This window comes from Physcomitrium patens, chromosome 15 (genome assembly GCF_059467195.1).
Source record: "Physcomitrium patens ecotype Gransden chromosome 15, ASM5946719v1, whole genome shotgun sequence".
Taxonomy (NCBI): domain Eukaryota; kingdom Viridiplantae; phylum Streptophyta; class Bryopsida; order Funariales; family Funariaceae; genus Physcomitrium; species Physcomitrium patens.
Window position 1 is genome coordinate 11,887,578 of NC_143424.1, and position 22,596 is coordinate 11,910,173.

Genomic DNA, 22,596 nt, shown 5'->3' on the forward strand with positions numbered 1-22,596 from the left:
CCCTGGTCACGAGCAACTTGAGCTCCCTCACGACGATTCCACCGACGAAACCTCATCATCCGCCACTCCCACAACAGGAAGTGTAGAGGGAGCGGAGGAGGGAAGCAGGCAGCATCCCGCCGTGGTCTCGTCGGCGGAGAGACTCCCCCCCCCGCCGCGGGGTGCCTCGCGGCCTCGCGGGGATGAGAGCCTGGCCCCACTCTGGAGCTCCATCCATCTGGCCTATGTTTGGAAACGGGCGCCTAAATATCTGGAGTTTGCCACTCTGGCTGACGCCGCATCGGCGGTGTCTGGTTTCGAGGGATCGTGGCAGCAGCGTTCATCCTGTTGCGATGCCGCAGGGCGATGGTTCTCTAGATTGTGTGCGTCTGGCCGACGACTGCAGCAGCACATTGCAGGTGATGGGCGCTTTGTGACCCCTACACGATGTGTCTCGTTGCCTCTATACAATCTCGTCAGTCTCTGCTCCCTCTCCCCCCCCCCCCCCTCCCCTCCCCTCCCTCTATTTCAGGGGACCCCGCATTCGGCCCTTTGCTCCTCGTCCACTCTCTTCCCTTTCCTTTTCGTGCAGCGCCACGGTTCTCGCGCTTCACTCGGGGTACGGTGTGTTTGGGGTTCGAGCTCGAGTGCAGTCTCCGATTATGCCTTGATCGGCTGCCCCGAGCCTGTTGACCGTTTAGATTGGGAGTCATTGTATATATACATATATATATATATACATTTTCCTTCGCGTTTGTGGTGAGGTGATCCTTCCGAGGTGACTGAGGTTGGGACGGCGAGCCCAGGTTGGAATTGTGAAGAGAACTGAGATACCCCGGGGATGTTCTCTGCATGAAGTGGTTCGTCGGTAGTGCGTTCTGGGGTCGCCAGAAGGATGTCTCCCAGTGTTGATTGCTTGGCAAGCTTGTATTGTGCGGAGGATGTGAGTGGCACGGCGTGGAATGAGAGTGAGATGTGTGGCGCCGCGGACAGAGTGTTTGAGTCTCAGCCTGCTGTGTTTATGGATTTCCCCGTGGAGGATGATGAGGCCATTGCCACTCTGCTCATGAAAGAGGCGCAATTCATGCCCGAGGCTGATTACCTGGAGAGGTACCAGTCTCGGAAATTGAGCCTTGAGGCTCGTCTGGCTGCTATTGAGTGGATTTTGAAGGTGAAGTACGCCTCCTTTGTGAGACTTGTTTTCTCCTCACGACTTGTCAACGTGATCAGTGTCTGAGTTGGTTCATCTAGCCTCAGATACTGGTGGCGATGATTGATCAAGCTGCCGTCTGGGTGTTAAAAATTTGTGCATGGATTATGTGCTCAGTGAAGAATTATGTCTCACAGTCGTGATGTGTCGCGCAGGTCCACTCTTTTTACAACTACAGTCCCTTGACTGTAGCTTTAGCGGTGAATTACATGGACCGTTTTTTGTCGCGTTATTACTTTCCGGTACACCTCTAATTCTTCTCTGCACTCGTGGATTGTATCTTTACCGCGATCAGTATCTTGGGCTGTGGATGAATTATCTTTTTCTGATGTATCCTTGCGCAGGAAGGAAAGGAGTGGATGCTGCAGCTTCTGTCAGTGGCGTGCATATCTCTCGCTGCGAAAATGGAGGAATCCGACGTGCCGATACTGCTCGATTTTCAGGTAGGTTAAATTTCCGCTCCTTCGGTCCGATCAGCGTTCACTCTGGGTTTCATGTCACTGATCAACTGAGAACTTGCCTCTGATCCCTTGCAACTTCGAGCAGGTCGAACAGGAGGAACACATATTTGAAGCCCACACTATTCAGAGGATGGAACTCTTAGTCTTGTCCACTCTAGAGTGGCGGATGAGTGGAGTGACGCCTTTCTCGTATGTAGATTATTTTTTCCACAAGCTTGGTGTTAGTGACTTGCTGCTGAGAGCTCTTCTCTCTCGAGTTAGCGAAATTATTTTGAAATCCATTCGTGGTGAGATAGTCAACTACCTGCATTATCGAAAATTATAATGTAGTAGCTTTTTCAGTGCCAAGAATGGTTGTTCTCTACTACAACACTGACTTTTCCAATTTAATACAGTTACAACTTCCCTCCAATACCTTCCCTCGGTTGTCGCGGCGGCATCTATTATCTGCGCACTGGAAGAAGTGACAACTATTCGCACGGGAGATCTACTTCGAACATTCAACGAGTTGTTAGTTAATGTGGTAGGTCCTCTGACCATTAAGTCACCGTAACCGTCAAGTATAACGCTCTAGTTCCAGATAGCGTTTTTCATGGAGGTTGATTCAAACTTCGTCTGCGCAGGAATCTGTGAAGGACTGTTACATCGATATGAGGCAATCTGAGATAGGTCCTTACTGTGTCCGCATGGGTCTGAAGAGGAAGATATTGCACGCATCGGAACCCCAAAGTCCCGTTGGAGTATTGGAGGCAGCCGATGTGAGCAGCCCCAGTGGGACTGTGCTTGGATTCTCTTCTCGCGAGTCCAGTCCAGATGTGACGGATTCACCGCCTTCAACTAATTCCCAGCGCAAGCGTCGCAAGTTGTCTCTTCACAATGAGAGTTGTCTCCACGTAGAGAGCGCCAGCCTATAAAGTGTCCATCGAACCGAATTTTTTTCACTGGCAGTTTCCGTTGCATGAAAACGTCCTCAATCCGCTTGCCGAACTCGGCATCAGTTCCACCATGCACCATAGTTACTAGATGTGTTTGTCTATCCATAGCGGTTTTGACGGGATGCCTGAGTCTATACCCAAACTCAGGGACGACGAAGAATTATGTCAGCATTTTTTAGCCGTATTTTTAATGCGGCTAATTGTTTAGTCGTATTATGAGCATTCTTTAGCAGGTGCGCCAACAGTATCTGCTCCTATATAATAACAAGAAGTTTACTTGCCGAGTTATTGCAAAACCCTATGACTGATTGTGGAATCTTGCTTCATAAAAGCGCCAGTCCAGCGCCTAAAGGCTAAAACCCTGCAATTTCAGCTGGGAGCACTGTTTGCACATGTTTCAAAGCAAGATATGATGCGCTGTCCTGTGCACCTTTCGGCGTTCCTTGCGGCATTAAATTGGCAGTCCTTAAGTACATGTCATGTAATCGTACTCTTCCACACTTTATGATGACCAGTTTCTCTATAATTACATCGCCGTTTTTTTGGCAGACCTTTGTTAAATCCCAGTGGAGTTATTTCTCACAGGATAGGATACGCACGATCGTTTCAGGCAATATCAATTTATTAATATTCGAACCCACTTGATTATCACAAAACACCCCTTCACTTTCTCCATTACTTAGGTAGAGCATCGTTAAAGTGGAGTTAGTACGCACAGACGGCGAAGAAATCGTCGCACAGCTCGGCGCCTCGCTCAATCATGTTGAGAGTATGAATAGGCGATCTATCCTTCAGTGGGCCTTCGTCTTTTCCCCCACTTGGCATTTTGTTAAACATCAATGCAGAACGAACACTAAACGCACTATTCTCCACTCACTAACTGTATTCTTCTAGTATGGATGAATGTGTGACCCAGTGGAGTGAACTCTGCGTTTATATACACAGACGACGTTCGTTCGCTTTCTTGTGCACGATGGATGAAACTAATAAAGCTCTCGTTTGTATCGTGGACCTTAAAACTTGTGCATAGTGAAAGCCAAGCTTTAGATTCTGATTCCTTGTTGGATGAGCCACATGGTGTATTTAGTATGGCGTAGCTGACTTAGTAAACGGTGAATGCGAAGAGGGCTAATACTCTTCACCTATTTTATGAATGGTTCATTTGTGTTGAATGTTTGCTTGTTCGGTGAAACTGTGTTAGACAACATTTCACACACATGAAGACATTAAACTTTGTGAGCTGATTGTTTGAGAAGAGATTGTAGTAGTGCTTTCAAATTATTTTAAGCGTACTATACTTTGGAAATTTATTTTGAATTGTGTCATGTAGGTCTACATTGTATGTGTCATTTTCAACGTTATTTTAATAAATGCCAATAAATGCAGAAATTTATACAGAATATATATATATATATATATATATATATTGTTTTGTATGGAAGCATAAAAATAAAATAAAAGGTTATTTTATTTTATTTGCACAATATCTAGCTTTACTAAATACTCAATGAAAAAAAGTCATAATATGCTTCCTTTTCTTTCTTTATATTTTTTGAAACTCTCAAAAATAAAAATAAATCAACATTTTTTAAAAACCGTTCTAATTCTTCCTTATTTACTCTCAATAATACAAAAAATATATATAGAATATCTCGGGATAATTCATTCCAAGCACAAAGTACAAGATGATATGCTCATAAAATAGCAAATTTTTGTGATTTAGTTTTTTTACCTAAAAACTAAAAACCACCATTTGTTATTTTCCTGCTCTCTTTGTGTGTCATAGTAAATGTAGTAAACATTGTTTTTTTGTTTTGTTGTTGTTGTGTTTGAGGTATTGGTTTGTATTCTCCTTTATGATTTATTGCTGTGGTTAGAGTTGGTTTCATACAACCTCAAAAGTTTTTAGTTTGGTTGGTTCTATTCAGTTTATTTGATAACATTCAATATGTAGTTCTGATAACATTCGAAATTTGCATAAAAACTTCAAAACAGACAAACTAATACATTTTATTTGTAAAAAAAAAATAAAAAATAACTATGAAGTCTTTGAAATTTTTATTTTCTTATGCAAATGAATTTTAAAATATTTAGAATATTTATGGTAATTTTAAGTATGAGATTGATTTTAATTAAAAAGTTGTGATGTTATTTATAAATAAGATTTGGTCATTATTTAAATCATAAATATGTTTGATATCATCCAACCATTTAAGGTCCAAATTAAAACTTTGATCTATTTCTAAATTTTTATTTCTTAATTACAATTAAAAGAATTATATGTAAATTTTCATTAACTTAAATGGTTGCATTTTGAAGAGTGGAAAATAAATAAATTATTAGTCTATCTTCTTTCTTAAATGCATAAATATTAAATATATATATATATATATATATATATATATTTGCCTTGGTTAGCTACTTCTTAATGATACTATTGTACTATAATATTTTTTTTGAAAAAGGTTATATAAAATACTACGTCATTGCATTAGAATGTAATGATAAATAGTTGTTGATGTAATTTTTATATAAATTTGTCATGGACATATATATTTATTCTAATAATTACCTATATGATTAGGTAAAAGTAGATAAAAGTAGATTAATTTCATAATATCTTTTAGAGAAGTTTTTTAGAAGCATCCTAAATATTACTTTGACTTTACACATGTTTTTAGTTAATTAATAGGCTAGAAACGTTGGTCAATAAGTTAGCCACATGACATACATACTAATAACTTGTGGAACAACAATGTGATGATAAATTTAAGTATACAATAGATCTTATTTTTTAAAATCTCTAAAAACTGATTTGAATGAGTGTAAAGGTAAAGAGTAATTTAACACCTCAAGATGTATCAAGTTAAGACTGTTCAAAATTTATATTATAGAATTATGTTATAATCATGGCAATGATTTTATTTGATTTATTTTTTAATCTAATTTATTTAAACACTTAGAGAAATTATGATCTTTTACATTAGTGGCATGGATCCAGGTATGAATTCAATTTTTAGGTGTTGCTTTTTTACAAATGAGCTCAATATCCTAGTGTAGAGTACAAATAATGTAATTTCACATGACATTGTTCTTAGTTGAGATTTGAAAATCATGTCACGGAATCATCCTCACATGATTGATTCAACATCCACAATAAAGAAGCATTGATTTCTCAATAATTAAATTCAATCATACAACATCTTTGGGAACCTACCATCCCATCATCAAGAATCCAAAAAAAACATATTGTTCCAACAAAACGAGAACTGATGATGTGCTAACATAGCAATGTATCTTGGTCTGATGACATGAACTTTGTAGCGGGAACATGTCAAAGCGTCTTTAAAAGCAAGCGAACAACTCAAATTCACAAACTGACGTTGAATTTCCATGTGAAAACACGCCTACACAAGCAAAACGAACGCCTTGAAGAGGCAGCCACAACCCTAGACAACCCAAGTTGTGGATTTTCACCCGGGTGCACTAATCCAGGTAAGGGTATCGAAATGGGTGGAGATCGAAGTCCAGGACTCTGCCACACAGCGCAGAGGAGAGGGGAGCAGCAAGGCGACGCGTATGCTGGTCAAGGGGGAGGCAGGACTGGACTCACAAGCCATTGCACGAGCGGATTTAATGAGGCTCCCACTCGAAAGGGTGACGGGGGAAGGAGCTGAGCGATGCTCCAATCCCTCGTCCATTGCAGCACAACAGGAACTACAGCAGGTACAGGAGGAGGAGGACAAGGACAAGGAGGAGGAACTGCAACGTCTTGTCAATGCAGGGGCAGGACTTGGGGGGGCCTTTTCCTTGGTGGCAGGTACCCACAAATCCTGTGCCTCTGCTCACCTGCTGATTGCAGGAGCTTCGTTTCCCACACTCCCCATTCCCCTTTCTCGGCTCGCGTACCAGGACGGTCTCACAACCGTCTGGTTGTCCCTGCGCGTGGTTCCGTGGTGGAATTGAAGTGGGCTCTTGTCATGTACCGCCGCCGCAGTGAGGAGGTCTGGTATTCCACACCCTCACATCAGCTGGGGTGTCCATCACCTGATTCCCCACATACAATACACGCATTGGCATTCGGGCCGTGTAAGTCTGCAGACATGTGAGAGAGAGAGAATAGAGAGAGTGGGAGTGGGATTGGTGATGCAGTCAGCTCAAGTGCCATATTGACCTCGGGCAGGACCACCACCACCTCTCTCTCTCTCTCGCCCTCTTTTTCTCACACTCCTGATCCCTGGTGCTGATGCCGCAGTGATCCCTTGTCAGCTCGCACAAGGCCACGCTTCGCCATCACTCATCAAAGCAAGGCATACACCAGCCGCTACTGAATCCCCGTATCTTTGCATGGACCGTGGGTGCGACGCGCTGCGGGTGTCTATTGTGCGGCGCCACTCACAACTCAGATCTTCTTTTTCCCTTGTGCTGTCCTCATCTGTTTGGTGCAGTGCGCGCAGTTTAGCGTCTCTCGCTTTGCAGCAACAACACAGGAGTGGCACTGCAGCAGGGTTGTGCTTCCGAGTTAATCCCATTCAATGTGCTTCAAAGCAGTGTTTTGCACGTGGACCTTAATTGGATAAAGGAACCAGCTGCTGCATGGTGAGGAAGAACTTTTTTATTTTTTGAACAAATTAAAAAAAAAAAAAAAAAATCTTCTTTTTTATAACATAAGAGGGTATACCTCTTTGGCTAAAATATTATAAGAAGATATTGGAGTAAGAGATATAGACAAATGAGAGATTGTTGTTCCACGTAATGATCTTCATTTGTTGCTCTAGTTTATTAGAGCTAAGTCCAGGTATTGTAAATAAAAAAAGCGTTTTTGTTATTTTTGAGGTTTTATGCCTACATGTCTTAAGTATTTAATGATGTAGTTTTGTATGATTTCTTTGACTTGATATGTACCCATATTATTTGTCTAATGATATATATATATATATATATATATATATATTTTGTAAAATTCATATAATCCAAAATCACGTTCAAACAATTAGTGGCTAGAGAAGGTTATTTTATTTAAAAAATTAAACTTGCTTTAAAAAATATTATTTTTGGAAATCCACAACAATGTATGGTCCTTATTGCTACCACTAATTACTTAAATTTTACAAAAAGATTTGTTTCAATCTTCTATAGTCTTTTAACAACTGTATATTTCTAAAATCAATGCAAATATAAATTTTGTTTATATAATGGAAATATTACAATTTCATGATTTTTAATTTTATTTGGTTTTTATATATACTTTTTATCACTATCTATCTAATGCAATATTCATGTGTCAAATCAGCCATTTCATTGTAGTTTATTGTTTTGGCCTTAGTTTTTTGCCTTAATATTTTAATGCTTAGATGAAATTAAGAATATAATATTCAATTTCTTTTTAAAGATTTAGATAGGAATAGATGCACTTATTTTTCGAAATTATGTTTAGTTTTGTTTTTCATTACACTAAATAAGACCAAATATATATATATATATATATATATATTAAAAAATTATTGTATTTAGACTAAAAGTGAAATAAGATCAAACTAAACAAAATGGGATGCGTGCGTTGTTTATGTTCCTTGCAATGTAATGGCTCTACATTTAAATATACATCTAAGAATATAAAATCTATTTGATTATTTGTTGTGTATATATATTCATAATTTATATATTTTAAAATATTTTAATTTAGAATATTTTTAATTATATATATATATATATATTTATTCTACATCCTACTTACTATTTTTTTAAAGAAAAAAAAGAACTATTTATTAATTTAATTTTAAATTCTTTTAATTATTTTTTAATACAAATTTATTTAGATCTTATCAAAAAAATTTGAAGCATTGTAAGAAGATCTAAAGTATAACAAAATTTAAATACTAGATGTCTTTTGTAGCCAAAAAAAATTCCGCTTTGGCTTTTTTTCATATTGTAATATTTTAGATTCTTTAATATCAAATACATCTAATGTATGTTATTTGTAATATAAAAATATGTAGCATTGATTTTTGACACCAATTACTTAGCATTGTGTAGTTCTATTTTTCTGCCATAAAAATAATAAATTAAAGATAGAATAAAATTTATTTGGTAGATTATATTTTAGATATTTAATAGAAAATTTTCTTGCTTTATATGTATTTATTCAAATCTTAGATCTAATTGCTAATTTTGAAGTATATATTTTTCTTAATATTGGTCTAAATTAAATAAATACAAACAATAAAATCATAAAATAAGATTATAATATTTTAAAATGATTCTCAATTTTTTATCATTTGGCATCATAAAAAAAATTTAATTAAATTAATCTCATCCATAATATTAACTATCAATAAAAATAAAAATAAAAATCTACCATTTTGTTGTATATCATTTTTTAACTAATGTTTCTTTCTAACTTTGTGTAGACATACCTATATAAAAATAATTTCCAAGTATTTAGACTTGATTATTGTCATGGACATCCATATTTATTTCAATAATTATTTAAATAATATGAGTAGGTAGAAGTAGAAAAAAGTAGATAATTTGATAATATCTTATAAAATAGTTTCTTAGAAGCTTTATAGATGTGGCTTTGACTTTATATGTATCTATAGGTGATTAGTAGGTTGAAAATTTTGCCAACAAGTTAGCTACAAGTCACAAGTATTGGTAGCTTGTTGTACAAGCTAACTATATGGCATACATATAAGAAACTTTTCTTACAAATTAGACACATATCATATAAGGTATATCAATGCTCTACTACTCCTCAATCAATATTATAAGAAGATGGATACACATTATACAAGGCAAACACATATCTTATAAATTAGACACATATCATATAAGGATAAATTATCTATATATATATATATTGTAAAAAAAAAACATAAGATAAAAAGATAGAGATAAAAAATAAACATACTTGGTAATTACTTAAAAACATAGTGAATGTGTCATGGACATATACATTTATTCCAATAGTTACTTATATGATTAGGTAGAAGTAAGTAAATATAGATTAATTTCATAAAGTTTTTTAGAGAAGCTTCTTAGAAGCTTTATAGATGCAGTTTTGACTTTAGATGTATTTGTAGGATAGAAACTTAGCCAACAAGTTAATTATGTGTTGGTAGCTTGTAGAACAAGTTAACTCTGTATAGTAGCTTATAGAACAAGTTAATTATGTGGCGTATATATAGATAACTTTCCTTGCAAGTTAAGACATATGGCTAAGAAAGTCAACATATTTTGGAGGTCCTATATGACATTGTTACGTAGCTCTTAGTTAAAAGTATATATGGAGCTAAGGATGAAGCCTTCTTTACTCTTGTCAATGCCTTTCTAGTCATTAGGCTTATTTCAAGACTTTCTAGTCTTCATGTTTTTGGCAATAACCATTCCAATTCAATATTATATCATCTTTGACTAACTTTTTAATTCTTTTTAGTGATACAAGAGTGTATTGAGGATTTTCTTTCTTTGAGATTCATATCCTTGATAGAATGTTGATTTGATAAATCATATTGCATATATAAATTGGTTATTGTTAGAGTATTTTTTAAGCATGCATATTACTAAAAAAGAATTAGATTATATTTTTTAGATGGTGAATTCACTTTTCTTAATAAGTGCCTACAGAGTTGTAGAACAATGAGTAAAGAAGGTGAGGAATTTTTGTCTTATTCTTATAAGATTGTTTCAATCTTACAAACTCAATCTTATCTTTAAAGACAAAGTTGAAGAGCTTATTAAAGCAAAATAAAACCCTTGTCTATAGACTAGCTTTGATTTCTTATCAAAGTTTTGTAAGAAAGTAATAGTAATGGTTGTTGATGTTTTTTCTCTTGAACAATCTTTGGCAATTATTAAATTTCTCAAAGTCTAATGCTTTTGTTAAGATATCAGCAAGTTATTGGTCTATAGTAGTAAATAGGATGCATATCTACTTCTTTTAACAATATCTTATACAAATGAAAGTAAATTTTAGAATGCTTTGTCTTAGTGTGGTATTATAGATTTTTATGTATTTTGATGCTTAATTGGTTGTTGCAATGGATGGTTTTGGTCTATATTGAAAAAGTCGAAGCTCTTAATATAGATTTTTGATATATATATATATATTATTATTATATATATATTATTTTATAGTAGATTTAAATAAAATTTTATATTTAGATTCACATGATGATAGTATAACATGTATTTATTTTTTGATTGACCAAGTAATGAAAGTTAAATTGAAAATGAAGATAAATATATTTTTAGGCCACCATTGATTAATATTCTTCTCTCCTCCTCCTTTCTTCTCCTTTACTTACTTGGCGTTGATATAGTCAAGTAATATAAGCTTTTTACTTCTAAGGTAGAATAGCCAATAATCATATGTACCTTTAATGTAGTAAATTATGCAATTTATTGCTTTGAGATGTGCCTCTTAAAGTATTATTATGTAACATGATATGAAATTAATAAAAATTACATATATTTCATAACAACTATGTTTTAGAAATTTAAGATTACTTATCATGTATTGATAGATAGTTTTGATGACTAATGATATATTAGTATCCCTACTTAATCAAAGGCAAGTAAAAAGTGGAATAGTAGAGAAATTGCAATGAGCCAATCTAAATTCTTCGACAATGCTTTTGGCATATTTGACTCAATAGAACTTAAGTTTGTCTATGTGATATTCAAATTAGATGCTTAGATATTTGGAATGGAGATTGAGATAAGTCATTTCAAATTGATTGTGTAGTATTTTTTGTAGCCAATAGATTTTGGAGATGTGATTTTTAGTGATGAAGAAATTGTCTACATATAAAATGATGATAACTATCTTATTGCTATCTCAAAGATAATAGATGTTTTTACCTTAAGACGATTTTTGTATGAAATAATTGTATAGGAAATAATGTAATTTTTGGTACTAGCAACATGGTGATTGTTTGAATCCATAGACAAAGCAAAGAACTTGATAGACAAGGTCTTTTTAATTTAGAACTAGAAAATACTAAGATGTTGTTTTATATAGATGGTTTCTCAAATTTTGCTATTAAGAAGCATAGTTTTAACATCATAGTAATGAATTTTCTAACATGCTTATTTAACTAAGGCATTGATGGCTTTGATTCGATTGAATTTTGTCACAAGTAGACATATCTTATTAATCTTGTCACCTTAAGCACAAAGTTTGATCTTGCATTTTTTTATTTTTTAAAATTTATTTCTTGCACACGATTCAAGTAGAAAAAATGGCTTTGGCACCAAGAAAAAATTTGACTAATATCCAAGTCAATATCTATTTATAGTTATAATATTTATCTATGTTAAAAAAAATTTAGAAAAAATCTCAAAGTGCTTTTAATAAGACAACATCCTCTTTAATGTTGGTAATATAATTTTGTAAGAGTAGAAAAGGTTTAGTGGAATAAGTGGATTGTTGAGGTGATGAACTATCTTTGGCAATGAATTATTAAAAGAAATATTATTTATATTTTTGATATATATATATATATATATATATATATATATATATATTGGGAGAAAATATATTGTAATTGAAGATACTTAGGGAGGTTTTGAAGATGGGCTAGGTGCCATGGAAGTAGAAGATAGATTAGGTAGTAAAATAGACATCATTAACGACTAAGGATTAACAAAAAATGAACTACTAGTGATGATGTTTTAGGTGTGGTTTCTTGTAAGAGTGGGGTGGTGGATTGGAATATAAATTCTAATCTTCTTGATAGTCCTCTTATTGGAACTAAAATTCTCCATTAATTTGAAAAAGTTGAAGCTATCTTAATAAAATTTGATTAGGCAGATGGATTATAAGATTTATCAATCATGACATTTTAAGAGACAAGTATGTGATTGGTCTTTGAAGAATTGCACTTGTATTATTTTGTGTGTTCATCCTTGTCTTGAAATATACAATGATAAGATTTAGAACTAAGCTTATTTTTTGTGTTTTTTAACAATGTATACAAATATATATATATATATATATATATATATAAGATACATGGATAAGATATATTTTAAAGCTTCTTAGTAATTAATTCCTTGAGGGTGTGATTTTAATAAGCTTGTTGGGCAAGTATTGTATAGATAACAAGCATGTCAAATAGCTTTCAATTAGAGAATTTTTAGAAGATAACTCTAGAGAAGGTATTGTGCAAGTTTGTATAGAGATTAAATATTTTACTCAGCCATGTTGTTGCTTTACAATGTATATGGCTGTGCTTTTTTAACAAAAAATGCTCTTTTGAATAAAAAGGTTTGTAAATAGTTTGTTGTAATATTTAATGCCCTTATATGTTTGGATAATCATGAGTTTGTTGGTCATTTTTTTTGCATGAGCCTTGAATTATTTGAACATAATGAAGATGAGAGCCTTAGATTTAATTGATGATATCTATATTTTATAACTGTAGTTGTTGATGAAAGTGACAAAATATCATGCTCTAGTAAGTCTAATTGGCTTGAGGAGTCCACAAACATCACTTTGTATAAGTACAAGGATTTGTGTTGTATTGAAGATATTCTTATGAAATTTATTTTATAGTTGCTTGTTAGATTGACACACTTTCTAGATATATTTGATCTTAGATAACTTTGGTAGTCATTTAATCAAGCCTTCATAAAAGAATTTATGAAGTGAGTCAAAAATTTTAAGTGTCTTAACTTCTTGTGCTATAGTAGACCTTGTTCAATTTCTATTGATTGCTTAATAGAGCAAGCAATAGTGTTGAAAATGCTCTCACCCTTAAGTAAGTTGAGCCCTTTAGAGCTTAGTCATCAACTTTGGCAAAGATTTTGCATATATGCATGTGTTTAATAATGTAAGTGGATTTTATAAATTCTTATGTAAAGCCTTGATTGACAATATAGCATATTGAGAGGAAATTGCAATGAATTCAAAAAATATAGGGAACATTGTCAATACATTTTATTTTGCCATTGAGAAATTTCACAAATATTTTTTGTTTTTTCATAACATGATGAGCTTGACAAGCCACATCTAATGTAGAAACTTGAGGTACTAGTTGGATTTTTGATTTAATATCAAAGTTACCAGTGATATGGTATGTTAAATAATAGATTAGCATTAGTACTGAAAATCAAAACATGTTCATGATGATTAAACAAATCATGATATTAGAGTGGCGCCTATATAGTGTTAAAATAAGCTGTCAGAAATTACTGTCTTTTTTGTGTCTTTTGTACAACAAGCAGTATTCTAAAATATAAATTAAAATCACTCTCCCATTATAGAATTTGTAGCAGCTACGGTTCAAAGATAATCTAGGGCATAATTTGTGATCTGCAAAGTGCATAATTGGTCATCATGACAAAATTCGAAATTCTCAATTGTCCAATATTGTATCCAAGGCATGCAGGTGATTGTTTGTAGCATAATTACTATAACTGTTCATATCTTATAACATCAAGTTTTTAAAGACATTGGCATTCAAAAAACCTGACACTGAACTGTCCAAGTTGAAAGACGAAAATATGATCCAATTATTTTTTTAAAAAAATAGTTGGCATGGACATGAATTTATTTATTCGTGCCGATAAACCTTCATTGTGGAATCGAATTTAATATTAATAAAAAAAACCAACTAAGTCAATCACCCACTAAAGTCACATTCATTTGAGCTAGCCATGGATACACATACAATAAGTACTGCTGGTGAAATAGGAAACCCTCATGACCTCTGAAGATTAAGAGGAGCGTCTGCGTCTGGGTCAAATCCAAAAGTTGAAGACTGAAGACCAACTGTGATGCAACACTAAAGAAACAAGACAATTGAAAGAATGTTTCGATTTCTAAACACAAAATGAAGAAGCTAACCTTGAAGAGCAATGCAGACTGCGTGATGGAAAAGGAACAAAAACTATGAATTTAGAAAGCTAGTCTTTCTTGTCCTCTGCCTTTTTCTTGTGCACCTTCTTCCACTCTTCTGCACTATCAATGACCTCTCCTGTTTTAAGCAAATATCTAACTCTGCTCCCATCCTCAAGAGTCTTGTGCCCTACCCTGCTAGCTACCTTGGCAGTCTTTGAGTACAGCATAACATTAGAGCTGTGAACAGGGGCCTCAACCTGCACAGGAGCATGACAATGAATGACAACTTGCTCGCAAAATAAAGGGATTTTGAAGCTTCATACAGATGAAATTTTCACTGACATTCATATCGCGATTGTGTTCTGGAAGGAGGTTTGGATTAGCGAAAAGCATCAAGGAAAACAAAGTAGTGGCAAGCTTCGAGTTATGATAGGATTGTAGTAAGGGTAGCCGGTCAACAAACCTGAACAATCTGGCCGGATTCTCCCTCAGCCTTGCCCTTGACGTGTTTTGTCTTCAGATTCACATCCTTCACCATGACCTTGCTGTTGTGGGTGTAGACTTGTGTGACGGTGCCTATCTTGCCCTTGTCGTGACCTGAAATCACCTTCACAGTGTCACCAATCTTCACGTGCAACTTTTTCACCACTGGCAAGCTGTTCGGCTTGACTTCCTTCCTCTCCCATCGTTTAATCTGTTCACCCCAAAGTAGAAGATGATTCCAAACGAATATGTAAAAAATAAATAGAATAGAAAAATAATTATTTTTTAATCAAGTTAAACAGGGAATTGTTTTCCCTCTTCTTCATTACGACCACATGACAATTTAAGGCCTTCACTGAAATATAGGTACTTGTAGCCTGCAGATACAGATGGACTAGCAATGCAACGCCTAAAACCTCTCGATTCAAGACGTTATAGTTACAGTAAGAGTTATCCTTGTAACACAATTTTGAGTCACAGCACCAAAAATCTAGCATAGTACACATGAAACTTATATGGTAATTGTGGCAATGTCAGGTCCATTGAATTCAGAAGGAAATTCGACACAAAGTATACCGAAATGTAAGCCAGACCTAAAATACAACAAGTCAGAAGAAGTGTTCTAAAGTCGTCCGAAAGCTCCACATTTATTCAATTACACAAGTCGTTGAATGGCAGACAACACTACGCACACTAAAATTTTGCAAACATTCAGGCATTCCAGCAGACATTGAGTGACTACTCACCGCCATTCGGATGCCCAATTTAGGAGATGCCTGCAACCGAAACCCAAAATGCTGTCAGCTCAACACTTCTTGAAGAAATCCATAGGTTCCTCTCCAACTCAAATCAAAAATAAAAATAAAAATATCGGTGCTCCCACCACTACCAATTCGTCAAATCAATCTTAAATCTCCAGGAACACACGGCCACAAGAAAGCTAACACTCGTAACACCAAATTCCCCACAGGCAACGAACCCAGATCACTCTCCTGGACAGTTTCTCAAAACTCAGCTTTAAAAACAAGCACACTACGTCAGCGGCATGCTCTCGGGACCCCAAGACTGTAGCTAAACTCGACCTCCCTCCACGACACGGAAACAGAGAATGGGGGCGAGTACCAGCGCGCCGGGGCGCGGCGTGTTGAGCTTCATGCCCATGATGCCATTGGACAGGGAGTCAATTTGGAGCGGAGATTGCAGCGCCATAGCCATCGCTCCTCCTGTCGGCTCTACGAAGAGAGAGAGAGAGAGACCACGAAGGCGTGGTGGGTGCTCGTAATTGAGGCGATGGTGAAAGAGCGACGACGACGAGGAATCGCCTTTGAAAGACGCCTTCCTGGCTCATGTGGATAGCCTTCCTCCCTCCCCCCATCCTCTCACGCCCATGGATGAATGTTGATGAATGATAATATCACAGATGCACGATTTCCAGGATGAATGATCCCACCTCTGTTCTTCAGAAATGTCGGAGTTTTCATGGGTTCATCCATTCCTTCATTTTTGTTGTCAATTTTAGAGCTTCCATAAAACGAGTATTATTAAAATTTGGATTTAAAAAAAAAATATTTATTATGTTTATTTTATTTTTATCATTTCTTCTCCTGAGAAATTGTAACTTTGAAAGGAAAAAGACATAAATATTAAAACCTAGACTTGTGATTGTATGTGTATGTGATAATGAGAACAAGGTTGGAGTGTTTAGTACTAAAACCAAAATAATGCTTGGTTCTCTCAATGTGGCCTAAATGGACACAGATTTGTATTTTCTTTTATTTCATTTTTTTGTAAATGATTATTTAAAGTTCAAAATATATATATATATATATATATATATATATATATGTTTTCCAAAACATGTGTGAACATTAAATCCAAGTATGTGAAGATGTTTGAGTATATTGTTTTAAACTGAAAGTATTCTTTTGGGTTCTTTCAATTTCAAATTCTGATAAAGTACCATGGATATGATTTGCCAAGATCAAGAATCGACAAAAAAAACCACATTATTTACACACCAAGTTTTTTCTGTGTCATTTACTTGCAAAAACCTTTTCTAATCATAGTAGAAATACAACAGTATTTGAAAAAACAAATTTGGCCATGAGTTTCCATACGTATTCAGCACTTGTATCTTACGCGGGTGAGGACAATCTGGGAAAGAAATTCGGTGACGTGAAACACTCACTGATTGTTCAATTCTGATGAAGAAATTTGTATAACAAAACCAAAACATTTGTGTACCCAATGCAACTGCAATAGAATTTCCTTTGATGCGAGAGGTTAGCAGCTTGCAACAGCAAGTGGATGTTTCGAAACCTTATCACTTTGATTGCAGATCAGCTGTTCAGATGGCCACATATTTCTATCCATTTCCAAAGAGGCTCAGTCAAAGGTTTGATCTTCTTTACAAGATGAAAGGTCCACATATTGAAAGAAGATTGAGAAAACGGGAAGCCAAGATGAAAACGTAGAATTTTGATATTAGAACATGGGATAATAATTAACTACCTGATCCTGACTCATGGAAGGAACTCAACGAGATAGCTCATCATGGTATCAACGTACGCCTGCATCTGTTGGCGCGAATGAAGAGGAGTTGGGAATACATTGGCACAATGAAGCTCCCCCTTGCATATTGTATCAAATATAGCTAAGGAAGGCCCCACACCATGAACCGAAGAACAGCCAACAAAATCCTCTATGTCTAATGCAGTAGCTAGGTCTCCAAGCTCATCTGTCATGGAGTCCCGGAATGTTACGAGAAGGGAGGTGCGAAGAGAACCCGAAGGTGTAAGATTTGGACGAGAGATTGCTTGATACATGAGATAGTTGAGGTCGCCCATGTCTGTGAAATGCTTGCGGTTGTTCATCGCATTGTCAAGTGAGCCTGAGCATCTCTTTGCAAGCTCCCAAAACTCCACCTTTTCGTTCAGATGATGTGTTAACATGAGTGCTGAATGATAAAAGCCTGAAAAAGGAAACAGGATCTAGGTGTGAGAAAAGGTTCTCCTGTAAATGTTGACCACTCTGGCCACCAAAGCATGCAAGTTACTGCGAACCCCAAGAACGAGCCTAGTCCTTCAAAAATGGGTTGCATGCTGTCCACCTAACTAACAAGAACGGCTACCCGCACATTGATATACAGTTGAGTTATATTTCAAAGAAAACATACCAACTGTGTTATCAGAAATGGCAGGTTCCAAGAATCGTCGACAGTCGACGAGACTGATAACAGCATAGTGCTCACCCCTGCCACCAAGGTTCTTGGTCGCAGCAGCTGCTTTCAAACCTGCAGCACACAGAGCTCCATACAGGCTTGCTTTGGCTTCGTTGCATGCCTACAACCAAAAATATGAGATCCAAAATAGACTCAGATGCACGCAAATTGGACTTCTTTAAATAACAGCACACAATGACTTTACTTTATTCTTTCAGATTCGGATCTGACTTCAAACTCTAGATGGTTCTGTGTTCCTAAATACAATACATTTCAAGACAAAAGCAGAGTCTCAACGCAAGGAAAGCTGAGGGGCATGAATAAAGATCCATCGTTAAAAATCACAAAAGAATCCTAGTACAAAGCCTGTAAAAAAAAATAATATCCTACCTGCAACAGTGCCTGTGTATGATCAAAACTTAGCGAGGAACGGATTAATCCAGTCCTCCGTGGTGAGTCAGGATCCTGAAAAGGTAGCAGTGCGTGCCGCCTTGAACCCAATGAGTATCCTAGAAGATCGATTCCATGCGCCCAAAAAGGCTTGTTCGCTTTTCCTGGAGGAATTGTGTCTTCGACAGATAGTAAATCGGGACCAGTATTCGTATCTTCCAATCCTGAAAAAGGCATCAGGAATTGAATAGATCAAATGACTGCCATCCAAATTCAGCATTTCAAGCAAACCATACCCTTCCAGGCACCTTAGTGCAAGAGTCATGGATCTATTGAAGAGGTATGTTCTAAATTTCTGCGCCCAATGAAAGTAAAACCCTCACCATGAATTGCACAATTACACATTAATGAGGAATATCTGAATCAATCAAACTCAAAAATCCTATTTCAAATCTTATTATCGATTACAGACTTAAAAAGGAGACATCCAACACACAAAAAATCTCATCCGAGTAATGCGGTTCAGATTTACAGAATTAGGCAAGAGCAAAAGACTAAAGGAGAAACACGAATTAATCATGTAGGTACCCACGTCCTCATTCTTATGAGTACAGGTGGGAGAAAGCACATGTTCACTTGCCTGAATCCTGTTGCATTAGTTGTGGAATCTCTTCTTCTACCTCCTGACTCACATCTGAGGCCGCAAGTTCCCTTTTGCTCACATTCGAAAGAGCCTTCAATATATCAGCTGAAACAGTGGAAGCTGAGACGCGGTCACATGCAGCTGTGTGTATTCTCAAGATCATGGCGGACCGATTCTCTGACAGAAGATAAAGACGAACCACAAACAGTTGCACTGGCTGCAGACAGTGCTCTCTTTCAGGCCAAATATTGATATTCAACTCCTCTTCCACAAATTTTACCCATCCCTTTTCATCACATTCTTCGCTGGAATCGGATATGAGATGCGGGTCTTCGTCACGCATATCGCTATTGGCTTTTTCAGAAGGCATCGGTACTGTGTCATCTGATACATCCTCAACAATTTGCGACTCATCCTGTTGGTTCACCACCTCCACCTTAACTATTGGCTTGTTGCAGACCTGAAAGGCAGGCCTTCCATGGATCCATATGAGTTGTGATCGAAGGCGGGGATGCTGAATCTGCATTTCAATGACACTCAATTTCAGTTTCTAAATAAAAAATTATTTGGAGAATGTTTTAGTTCTGAACCAATTTTTCTCACAATAAACTGACATGCAATCGGAACAGAGAACAAGGATATAAACGTGGTGCTATGGACATTTGGCACCTTCAGTTTTTCACTCTTCAAATAACTCTGTCAGGGCATCAAAAGGTAAACAACCTCTCAAACTGAAACATGATGACTTGATTCCTATGAAAACGCAAAGGTTGCAGAACATTATTAAAAATATGAAAACTACAACATACAATCGTATCCACATTGTATTAAAGTGCCCAAACCTCTAAGTGCTGACCTGCACAATGTCAATGGCAGCTTGCAGAGTCAGCGGATTGAGCAGGCGCCTGAAGAGAAATCCAAGTACAGTGATCCCTGTTCCCACCGAGACTGCTCGACACCAATTGTGTTCAGTGTCCCCAAGCAACCGATCATAGGGTCCTTTGAGTGAAACCTCTTCGTCGTTTTGGCAGTCTAGACTTGAGCTGCCATTGACGGTTTGCTCGTAGTCTGAGCAGATCCTTTGCTGCTCGGGCAGCAAGGCGTCTGATGATTGCAGTGTCTCTACTGACATGTTGACCTGTTTCATATTCATTCAAAGATCAATCCAACAGAGCGAAGTTTCAACAACTCAAAAGATAGATCGCATAGACTCGTGAAGAAACATCCTCAAGTCCCGATGAAAGCAAAGAATATTCGAAATCGAAAAGTGTTGACAAGATTAGCGAATGTCACGGGGAAACATTGGACACAAAATACGGGATATAAAAACTATTACGTACGGAGAGTTGTCTTGTAAAATATTTCCAATGACAGCGCCTAATTAGAAAATGTTCACAGATCCAAGTTATAGCTATGAAGGCGAGATTCAAACAAATTGGAGTCAAGAGGTCAGATACGGATATGATGTGCTGCACACATTATCAAACCGCGAAACACAGTTTCACGATCACTACAATGCATCACAATTGAAGCACAGTGCGGTGCCACGGCTTCCACAACTGCAATGATAACTTGCAACACAAGACAAGGGTATAGATGAGACTGGAGAAATGACCTGTACTTTGAAGCTCGCTGCAAGTAAACCAGCTCAAGAATACTTCGTGAAGTATGGAGAAAAGACAAGCTTGCTTCAGCTTGTCTTCTCTGGCGTGAAGTGAACGCTCTATACACAAACTGGGGGCGCTACAAAACACGACTAAGAAGTGACAAGCCACCCCGAGGGTCTAATTTATTCAGTGTAAGTACACCTCTGACAGGCCAGAAAAGCTGTGGAATGTCGTCAACACACAGCGATGACAGAATATATAGAGCACCACTCAACTTTTGTACAGGATAGATTGCTCGATGAACAGAATATGCAGATTATGCAAATTATATAAGCTTACACAGACAGCTACAAACTAGATACTTAATAAATTGTCTAATCGCAATTGAGCGAAAGGACACTTGTGAGAACTCTCAATGCATCTCAAGCGCTATTGTCCGTCTCAAAATAAAGAAGAGAGATGTGTAAGCACTGAAATATCTCATCGGAACAGCTCCACATTCCTACCCATCATTTTTGAGGGATGAAGTACCGAATCTGGGAGGCTTTGATTGAATAAAGTGCAAGCGTTTAAGCTTTCTGCAGAGAAGTTGATGATTAAGAGATCAATCGGAGACCTAAATTTCGAGAGGGCGTGTGCCAATGATTGTCATCGTTGAGAAAGTGCAATCGGAACACAAAAGAAAAAAACACACCAACAGAGGATAAAGTTGCAAAACGAGGGGAAACTATAACGCAAGACTGAGGAAATTACCCAACTCTGACTGGCAACTCACCCAACACCCTGCGCCGAATAAAGGTATTCGGAGGCTAACTAAAATCCCAACTCTAAGCAACTTTCCCTGTCTCACTCACTAGGCAAAGCCCTTTTGGACGCTTCGAATAATCTTGGAGTAGAAAATAAATTACAGCAAACAAATGTGGAGCAGTTCCGAAATATGCAACAGAATAGAAGCTAGAAACTCAAATGAACGGTGAAGAAAAAGCTAAAAAAATTAAAAATTAAAAATTAAAAAGAACCCAGAAAGGGTGGAGAGAAATTACACGGCATGGATGACAACCAAGCGGATAATAGCACTAAAATGCTCAGATTGGACCCCATGGAAGGATGGTGGATGCTCCACATTATCCACGGAGGGATAAGGATAAAGCACCGAACGCACAACAAAAACTCCTGGCAGGGGTCCTGCCATGTCTGACGCGCCCCACCGGCTGCAGCCAAATTAGGCGCAGCTCGCCTCGTTCCCCTCCCAATCTCTCCCTACTGCTGCGCAGCGCAGTAAATCTTCGAATCCTGCGCGCATCCGCAACATCCACAACAACGCAACGCAACGCAACCCAACGCAACAGCGACATTGCACCTACTCCCCGTTTTCTCCGCTTTAATTTGTTCCTCTTCAATGCTGGTGCCCCTCCATGACCAGATCCACTGCTCGCCCTCCCTCGCTAATCCCGATCATCCAAACCCATAAAACAGATTCGAGACCCACAAAATGGATTCACGACCCACCAAACGGAGTTCAAACGATTTGTGCTTCACCCAGCTCCGTGTTCTTCTTCTTCTTCTTCTTCTATCTCAAGTGTGGTCCCATTTGGATTTTCTTCTTCCCGTTCCTATGTTTCTAATTGGAAGGGAAGATTGTTTTGTGATTAGGATTTGATGTACCGTACATTATTTCTTAAACTTGTTTGTTCATACACGGAAAAATCATTAAAAGACAGTTTTTGTAAGAGAGAAGATTGATTAATTTGTTTCTTTGTTTGTTTTACATCATTACGTTTCAACATTATGATTATTGATTTTTATCAAAATGATTATAA

At 36.8% G+C, this 22,596-nt stretch overlaps 3 protein-coding genes across 4 annotated transcripts; 1 reads left to right on the forward strand and 2 right to left on the reverse strand.

Annotated features, from left to right (window-relative positions):
• The first annotated feature begins 394 nt into the window (after positions 1-394).
• On the forward strand, positions 395-2,873 carry LOC112291992 (cyclin-D4-1). The gene is made up of 6 exons (XM_024540045.3): positions 395-1,150; positions 1,345-1,431; positions 1,534-1,632; positions 1,736-1,937; positions 2,046-2,173; positions 2,274-2,873. The coding sequence occupies exons 1-6, from the start codon at positions 875-877 to the stop codon at positions 2,562-2,564; spliced, it is 1,083 nt and encodes a 360-aa protein (XP_024395813.1). The 5' UTR covers positions 395-874; the 3' UTR covers positions 2,565-2,873.
• Positions 2,874-14,394: 11,521 nt separating this feature from the next.
• LOC112292437 (large ribosomal subunit protein uL24c) lies at positions 14,395-16,197 on the reverse strand. The gene is made up of 4 exons (XM_024540924.3): positions 16,039-16,197; positions 15,663-15,692; positions 14,897-15,127; positions 14,395-14,690 (listed from the first exon to the last, which is right to left on the reverse strand). Exons 1-4 carry the CDS (start codon positions 16,129-16,131, stop codon positions 14,499-14,501), a joined length of 546 nt encoding a protein of 181 aa, XP_024396692.1. The 5' UTR covers positions 16,132-16,197; the 3' UTR covers positions 14,395-14,498.
• A 1,104-nt stretch (positions 16,198-17,301) lies between these two features.
• On the reverse strand, positions 17,302-22,263 carry LOC112292436 (uncharacterized). 2 transcript variants are annotated; one of them, XM_024540923.3, is made up of 6 exons: positions 21,820-22,263; positions 20,026-20,307; positions 19,167-19,689; positions 18,527-18,750; positions 18,092-18,257; positions 17,302-17,887 (listed from the first exon to the last, which is right to left on the reverse strand). In XM_024540923.3, exons 2-6 carry the CDS (start codon positions 20,299-20,301, stop codon positions 17,439-17,441), a joined length of 1,638 nt encoding a protein of 545 aa, XP_024396691.1. In that variant the 5' UTR covers positions 20,302-20,307; positions 21,820-22,263; the 3' UTR covers positions 17,302-17,438. The 2 variants fall into 2 exon arrangements, with proteins under 2 accessions (XP_024396691.1, XP_024396690.1); XM_024540922.3 differs by having other exon boundaries at positions 20,785-22,153.
• Between the last annotated feature and the right edge of the window lie 333 nt (positions 22,264-22,596).